Raw genomic sequence first — 8,732 nt, forward strand, 5'->3', positions numbered from 1 at the left:
TCCTTAGGAATATTTTGCACCAGAGATTAAGATTTTTTTGACTGGTTTAGATATGGCAATATGTAATAAATAGCTACATTGATGGATAGTGGCTTTAAAATGTCTAGCAGGTGTCTTGCCTGCCTTGCAACCTTCATGGAAAGAAGCAGCAATGGCTCTTTAAAGGTATTCAGTGATTTTTGGAGAGCACAGATTAATTACTGCTACTGCCTAGTGGTTGTCGTGCAGGCCTTACCGGGGTAGAGCCCAGGAGCCCTCACTGTGTACCGGAGCCCCAGGACACCGGGCCAAATCGGACGAGCTCTCCTGCACCAAAGCAGGCACGGTTGGGGGTCATTTCCAGAATTAGCAAGGTGTGTCGCAATTGCAAACCGGCCGGGTTTCTGCTGCTCAGAGAGCGCTGGGGCTTCCATAGCTGCTGCTCTCCGGGCGCTACGAGCAGCACCCAGAGGTTTTCAGGCAAACGCCTGTAGGCAGCTGACACATTTCTAGACACAGCGACCCGGACATGTGGGCCTGTGCTTTATGACACTTGGCTTCGTCACGCTCCATCTCCGGCAACCTGGCAGCCTGGAGATAATTTCCCACACATGGGACTAGCTGCCAGTGCCGGGGGGTAGAACCAGCCCGGTTATGGGGGTCATAGGGGCAAGTTGTGGAGAGGATGGAGGAGAGGACTCTGCAGGCTTGGTCTTGGGGCTGCGAGAGGGCTCTGGGTGCGAATGTGACTCCTCCACACATTGTTCCCATCTCCACCTACGCCGGAGCTGGTGAGGTTGCCCCAGGAGTGGAGGGAAACAGGGGAGGGTTTGGGAGAGCTGGTTCAAGTGGGGAAACTGAGGCACGCTTCACCCAAGAGCACTGGGAGGGAGCGGGGCCAAACTGGTACCCGGCTGCACAAACATAGTGAAAGGAGCAATTTTCTGAGGGTTGGGAGGTGAAAATGAATGCTTTGGTGTTATGATGCCCTCCTGTCCATCACCGAGGGTGCACAGGAAGGTGATGGTGGAGGGGTGAGGCTGGGAAGTGCCTGTCCTACCTTCTCCCCCGTAGGCAGCAGCCCCCAAAACCATCCTCCCTCCCCAGCCTGGGGCTTCCCAAGTGCTGCCGGAGACCCTGCGCTGGCCTCGGGGACACCCACAGGGAAAGGCTCTTGCTTGGCCTCTGCTTTGGGGCTGCAAAGTCAGGGCGGTGGCCTGCGCTGCTGCAAACTCAGGGCAAATGGGGCTTAGAACAAAAAGCTGGCCCCATCGCGTGGTGCTGTCCTGCCCTCTGCGCTGCAGCCTCCCCTCCCACCTGCTCTGCACAGGAGAGCCCTCACTGCCCAAGAAGCATCTTTTGGGGCTCCTTTCATGGGAAAGGGACGCCTTTGGGTTTAGGAAAGGAAAGGAAAGGAGCAGCTTGACCAAGCAGAAGCGATTCTCTCCTGTGGATCGCTGTCCAGAAAGCCCCATCTAGTGGTATATTTTGTGATGAATTAATGCTGCGCCGTTGGAAATAAAAAATGACAAGTTGCTTCATCCCTCTGGGTCCTGCAGGTATGCGGCACCTCTGGAGGTGCTTATTTATTTAGCTGGGTTTTGGCTTGCTAAACTGAGCAAGGCTTGAAGGGCAGGATTGGTGCCAGCCCCCTTTAGGGGTGTCCTGACCTTGTGTGACCTTGAGATCATCCCCAGCTCCTGCCCACAGCCTTCCTGCCTGTGAAAGGGGATGATGCTGGGCTGCCCCACAGGATGCTGTGCGGCCGGACCCGGTGGCATCAGCAGAGCCCTGGTGCCATCGGGGCAGGATTGCGGGTGCTGGCGGTTTGGGAATACACAATCTGGCGTGTCTCGTCTCAGAGCTGATGCAAATGTTACAGGCGGGAGAGAGCAGGCGGCTGGAGGCGGGCATGCAGGCACAGAAGCACCTTCCCTGTTTAGAAGGAGGGGGTGGAAATCGGCCTGTAGGATCAGCTCCATTGATTTTTTTTTTTTTTTTTCCTGGTGGCCTGATTCAGCGTCTGCCAATGTTAAGCTTAGCTAGGACTCAGTTCGGCTTCTGCAAGTCGAGAAATAAATTTCATTGATCCAGGCTGCCCTTCTGCATCCCCGCTTCGGTTGAACTAGTCCTGAAGCTGGACAGGCAAGTAACTTGTAAAGTGCTGGGGGTGGGGAGAAGCCAGTGAAAAAAACCCAGCCTGGATCTGCTGAGACAGGACATAGAGAGGTGGGATATGATCCGAGGAAAGTCCCAGGACCGCTGCAAGCCCACCAGTGCTTTCTCAGAAAATTTTAGACATATTCTTCTGTAGATTGACTGGGGACATGTTCTGGAGCACCCGTGGACAGAATTCCCCAAGCTTGTTGGGGCAGGTACAGCGGCAGGCTGGGAGCAGTAAGGCTGGCAGGGCTGTGCTCAGCACCGCTTGTACCGGGCCACATCTGAGGCCAAGCGCCGATGCTCATCAATCAAGCTGATCGTGCCGTGCAGGCACTCCCAGAGAAGATGCTGTTCGCTAGTAAAGCTTGAGGTTTCAGGCAAGCAGGAGTCACTCAGTTATCAGAGGAGTGAAGTGAGCGAGCTGAACTGGGACGGCTCTGAAGGAAGCAGGAAGTTTGGGCTTGGGTCCCCTCTTAGAGCTCATCATTTCACCCAAAGGAGATGGTTTGAGCACTGCGAATGTCAGCAGCAATGTTTCGGTACGTTTGCTACGAGCCTGATTGTTGCAATCAAGAACCCAAAATATCTGCCTTTCCTCTGCCGCAGGCAGCACTGGATGTGCTTAAACACGAGCACAAACGGTAATTCAGGCAGAATACGAAACCGCTGAGTTTTTGTCTCTTCTTTCCCCTTTCCTCCCCCCCTCGCTACCAGTTACTTCTCTCCTGCGCAGGACACTATGGAAATGTGCGCAGAGAACCTGGTCGCAGACTCTTCCCTCCCGTCTGGCCTTCTGGCACTTTGGGTTCACTTCTCAGCCCTAAACTCCAGGGCGTATCTTGGACTAGTTTAACTTCCATCAGTTCCCCAATTCCCCGCTCTCCCCAGATACAGCGGGCCTGCTGCACGCTGTCCTGCTCCACAGCTGAAAAGGCCCTTGTGCCCTTCCAACATCGTCGGTCACTGCTGGTTTTATGTAACAAACACCAGCTTGAAGGTCTCGACGCTCCCAGGGGTTTGCGCAGGCTTTACTGAGGAGAGAGAAGCAGGACTGTGCTCCGCAGCAGAAACAACTGCGCCGAGGTGACCTTGAGCCAGGCCGCCGCGCCGCATTTCTGGGGAAAAGAGCCTCGCCGTGCCCCTTCGTAGGGCTCCAGCTGCAGAGGGGAGCGGGAGCAAGCAATGCCGGTTTTAAATAACTGTATTTCTGCATGCTAACGATCCGTGCCCCAGCCTCGTATGCGCAGACTCCAGGTCAAGGCTGGCCGAGAGGCAGGGTAATTGTTAAAGAGTCTAAAAGGGAGAAACACCGTCTCTGGCAACAATTCCTTCCAACGATTTTAGAGAGGCTGCAAAACCAAAACATGGAACAGAAACGTGAGCAGACACCCCCTGCTGAAGCAGAAATAGCCTTTGAAAAACAGCAGCAGCAAAGCTAACTAGTATTAAATATTTACGTTTAAAAGCAAAGTACACATTACCCCAGATCTACTATAGGGAGAAAGAAGGGAAAGTGAAGAAAACCAAAACTGTGCGTGTGGGTATGCAGGATAGTGCTGGAAGAGGAAGCTGAAGGGAAGGGGACAGTGAAGTACTAACCCGAGAAAATTTAGAAATCGGTTAAATTTGAGAGCACGAGCCAGTATCGCATGCTGCGTGACACTTCAGAGCGAAATAACAGCTTCAGTTGTATTCTTATGTTAACTTATCGAACTTTAAATCTGAACTTCCTGGACTCGTAAATTTTAGGGACGATTAGAATAAAACCTACAGACAGCGATTATCATCCAGAACATCCGAGACTTCTCTAGCACGGAATACAAGGCCAACTGTCTACATCTGCTGTAATCTATTTTTATACAACTGCCTGTGACTCCTTGGCTTGCTGGAGCAACTTTTAAGCGTGTAAGTAAGTAAAAGTCGCAGTATTTTACTCCAACGCGGTTGTTCAGCATGTGCGTACAGCTGACGCTGAAAGCAGATTTTTGTTTTTTTTTTTTAAAAAAAAAAGGTCTTGACGGCAGATGAGCGTAAGTCAAATTATTCAGTCTTTAATTTGCTGGGTTTTGACAAACATTTATTAACGCAAGTCTCAGCAACAAAATTTTTTATTTCAGTATTTTCAACCAGAAGGAATGTTATAGCTCTACACCACACAGCCTGTATGATACACACTTCTTGTTTACCCTATCTCCACGCTGCTTTGCGTATCAAACATACTCAGAAACAATCTGTATATGTGGCTCCACCATCTCCACTTCTGAGACAGCACGGGCCAAAAAAACCCGTTAGCCTGCTTCACTCCCCCTAAATTATTCCATCTGTAAAGCACAAATAACAAAATATATTTTTGCTTCTAAGAGCTTCACTTATCTGCAGAAAAATAGAACTGCTTAAGAGTGAGCTAGTTAAATTTTGAAAGGGTCCAAGCCCACACCCGCACATTCTGGACCTCCCAATAAATTTGTGAGGAGGAAGTATTCACAATTTGATCCAACCAAAAAGGAGCCAGATAGTGTTCACGGAAAGGAGATTCATCCCATCCAAAATACCGAACGCCTTCTCATTCTTCTCTCTAGAGCAGGATGAGGAGGATAGAGCTGTAGCTATGAAACATTTCTCCAAGTACTGGGACACGTTAAGGATGAACCTTCCAAACACTGCAAAATTTCAGAACAAAACCTAAAAGGCTCTTTTTTTTTTTTTCCCCAAAACATAGTGAAAACAGCATACAGAGCTTGAATATCCACAGCACAAACCGAAAAACAAAGGGAGTCATTTGATCTACAGTGCTTTTGTTAAGGTATTCAGAGACTTTAGTGCATTCTTTTTAGAACTAAGCTCGGAAACTATATTCCATTTTTCGTTTTATTAGAAAACTAAACTGTATGAGGCAAAGAAACATTTGATCAAACACGCAACAGTGAAAACACGGCGCTGACAAGGCATTTAACCCAACCATTATCACAAACTCCGATTCCGGATTCTCTGTTGCTTTCAGTCAAGTGTACATCATTTCTGCCATGTGAGACATTTTCTTGGGAATATATAAGTAGTATTCCATGTATCCCGAAAGGTCTTCAATAGTCACGTCATCCACGAAGGCTCGAGCTTGCTCAGAGCAAGATCTAGGAGAACTTGACGAGGCTGTCCCACAGGGGGATCTATTTTGAAGAGACTGGGCATGGACTCCGAGGACTGCCTTTTCGCATTCTGACAGGACGCTCCGTAAGCCAGAGAAAGAGTACACTTCCATGGTTCGCCACTGTTTGCACTGGCACTTCTTGTCCGTACAAGGGCACTGCTTGCCGTTGCTAAGCATGGATAAGGACTGGAAATCTGAGGTTTGGCTAGAATGCAAGCTAGTTTCAAAGGATGAGGAGAGAGTAGGGTAATTCTCTCTTGACTTCTCCAAAGGCTCCTCGGCGGTGAAAGCTTCCAAAGGTTCAGTTCTGTCATCGCTGGCCTCAAAGTGAGAGTCGTGCCTGTCCCTCGTACCGTGCTCTGCTCTAACAAAAATGTCTGAACTAGTATTACCCTTCGACGCGTCTGCCTGCGTTTTGTGTTTCAGCTGGTTGTTGGCTTTCATGTTGCAATACGTAAACTTGGGAGGATGCAGGACGGGAGACTTGGAGCGCCTGCGACGTGGGACTCTTGCCGATCCTCTGGAAGGCTTTCTCACACACCTGCAGGGTTAGAACAGGTGAGCAAGTAGGTAACTCCAGAATCTACACCATAGCTCAATAAGCTCTAAAATGTGGCTAAAAACGTTTTAAAAGGTATGTTAACATCAGGTGACTGGTCACTTACAATCTCTAACAGGAACAGCGGAGGAGTCTGAAGAAATTGGGGCTCCCCCGAAGGAAAGACACATACAAACAGCCCTTATTTAAAGGTACTTCCCCCCAAATCTTTTGTGTTAAGCAAATGATAACTGTCATCCCAAGCTGAACTGTAGTGCGGAACCTGGGTATCAGTTGGGGCTGCTGGCAGAATTGCACTCAATATCCAGGTACTTCAATACATAAAGAAAATAACCCAAGAAAGATGTGAGAGGGGGTTGCAAAGGTGTAAGACTTCAAGAAAAGGACTTCCAAGGAAATCAGTGGAAAACAAAGTTTCAGGCACCCTCTCTAAGAGAAGAGGCAATATTGTTTTTAGTCTTTGATGAAAGCCCCTTAAAAACCACCGTATCAAACAGTTATGGTAAAGTTTTGTAACAGAAAGGAGAGAAAAGGTATGTCGAAGCAACTGATCAACAACTTTCATTGGAAACAGTATGCAAGTGTTAAACCTCTGAAACCGGGAACACACGCAGGGTGCAGTGAACGGTGTGTTTTACCCGTGCCACGCTTCCTTTGAGCAGACAGCCTGCTGCTTGGCTCCATCCATGGCTGCTCTTGTCGGTGTTCTGAGAATCGTCCCGTCGCCCACAGACAGAGCTGCAATACATCTGAGTGAAAAGGGAAACGCCACATCACCGCGGTGCCTGAACGTACTGCTTCAGAGGTCTCCAGTCAGCCTATTCGCTTTAGATGCTGAGCCAAGGCATTTAAGTTTGCAGCCTTGACTTCCTCTGTAGTTAGTGGTTAAAAACGGGCTATTACAGAGATTTATAAAAATTACTATACTGACCTCAGTCAAGGGTCTAAAGATAGGTGAGATGAAATGAGAGGCCAGAATGCCCAGAGGCTGATGTCATGCCTTATTTGTACCAAAATGACACATTAAAGGAATGTAAACTCAGGTTCCACATGTTCTTGTCAGACAATAGTTGTTAAAGATAGACTCCTACTCATCTAAAACGCAGTCAGGAACCCATAGCAGCAGGCTGAGAAGTCGTCAGTGGAGAAGTGGATGAGGTACAACAGACAAGGACAGATTACCAATTAATTTCTCATTAAATTTCTCAGATAAACACAGAACGGAAAAAACCATCTGGCTCTGGAGGTCCAGACAACAAACATAAATGCCTCAGCACGCAAACCTGTATTTATGATGGCCGTATGTGTGATTTGGAACACGGGATAGGAAATTCTAAGAAACGAGGCTGAAATTCTAGCAGAAGAGCCCAAAGTTGATCTTAAGGGATTAGTCACAAGACTTGAGCTGCTCCAAACACATGCCTGCAAAACAAGACCTTTTTATGCCTAAAAAGATATCATCAGGAAACAGCCAGAATTCCACATGGTCTGTCACTGGTAATACATCAGAAGTGGTATGCTTAATAAGCACAGCTCTTTGTTAGAGAACAGTAATTTTTTTCCACATTTAACAGAAGACCTCCTGAAGTAGAAGAAACAAGTAGCAAAGCAAAATATATTATAACGTGCAGAGGAAGTCATGAGTTCGCAGTATTGATGGCTATGGAGACGAATTCACAAGGTAACATTAATTATCAGTACAAAGCTTTCTCTTGTGTCTGTGACGTCCCAAAAGACTTCACGTGAACTACCTCACAAAGTGTTAAGACTGCATAGTTTTATTAACTATTACTTTTAAGGAAGACGCTTATACGACATATTGTCAGTATACACAGTGTGTTATGGAACAAGTTTTTAGCATAAGAATGTCTGCATGTGAATGTTTACTCCACAAAATCTACTCCACAAAATCCCCTGAAACCAGAAACGATCAGTGCTCGCATTTCGCCTGACGATTTGCAGTGAGCCTGGGCTCTCCAGCGCACTACGAAGTGATGGTGCGTCCTTCAGACGCTTCCCAAGCAAACCTTCGTGCACTACGGTAAAGGCTGGTAACGTGGCTGAAGACACCAGCGTTTACGTGACTGGACAAACAAGTTCTGTATCACACAAGGTAGCTTCGGCTACCACAACAGTTAAGAGTGGGTTCGCTGCTTTGGGCGAATCATTTCATGTTTTCATACAGTCGCTGTGTAATTTTCATTGGATATTGTGTCAAAATTAGTCAGTAATAAAGCACTGCTTTGCCTATTAGACAGTTATAATGACTGCATTTCATGTGAAGTGACGCAGTTGTCTCCTCTTGGAGTGTAAGGAACCTTTCACCAAATGACATTTGAGATTCAAAATAATAGAAAACAAATACAAATAGGTGGTAAGAAACCGACAAATTACACGGTCCTTTTTGTTGCTCACTTACCCTGCTGCATCCACCCTCAGCTTTTTGAAAGCTGTTTGCAGACTCTCTTCCTCTTCATCTTTAGCTTCCAAGTCCATTGATGGGCTCTCAGTGTGCAACCAACCGTGCCATATAGAATAAACTGAAACACAGAAATTAGGATTTGACGCCGAGGTCTGAACACACAGGGTCTCTGCCAAACCGAAATGGCGCGTGTAATGGATGCTCGTTCTTCTGCGGGAAATCTCACTGCCTTCCCACCGGACCTGCCCAGTACTTTCCACCGTGAACTCCGAACTCTGCTTTTCTCAGAACGGGCACAGCCCGCGCCAAAAGCAGCGACGCGCCCCCCTTTCACCGGGTGAGCAGGCGACGCGCGTCCCGTCAACTACTCGAACTCCAGGTCGAGTTGCGAGCGCGACACCGCCAGAAGAGCCAGGGGCAGCTGGGCACCGCCACCGCCGTGGAGGGCTCGTCCCTGCGGTACC

At 48.2% G+C, this 8,732-nt stretch overlaps 1 protein-coding gene across 2 annotated transcripts; it reads right to left on the reverse strand.

The window, feature by feature from the left end:
* Positions 1–4,166: 4,166 nt before the first annotated feature.
* Positions 4,167–8,732, reverse strand: LOC103919250 (oxidative stress-responsive serine-rich protein 1-like). Of its 2 annotated transcripts, XM_009326723.1 has the most exons (4): positions 8,511–8,732; positions 8,266–8,386; positions 6,485–6,595; positions 4,167–5,828 (listed from the first exon to the last, which is right to left on the reverse strand). In XM_009326723.1, exons 2-4 carry the CDS (start codon positions 8,340–8,342, stop codon positions 5,144–5,146), a joined length of 873 nt encoding a protein of 290 aa, XP_009324998.1. In that variant the 5' UTR covers positions 8,343–8,386; positions 8,511–8,732; the 3' UTR covers positions 4,167–5,143. The 2 variants fall into 2 exon arrangements, with proteins under 2 accessions (XP_009324998.1, XP_009324999.1); XM_009326724.1 differs by lacking the exons at positions 8,266–8,386; positions 8,511–8,732 and adding an exon at positions 7,130–7,212.

The sequence above is a fragment of the Pygoscelis adeliae genome, unplaced genomic scaffold, assembly GCF_000699105.1.
Source record: "Pygoscelis adeliae isolate BGI_AS28 unplaced genomic scaffold, ASM69910v1 Scaffold286, whole genome shotgun sequence".
Taxonomy (NCBI): Eukaryota; Metazoa; Chordata; class Aves; order Sphenisciformes; family Spheniscidae; genus Pygoscelis; species Pygoscelis adeliae.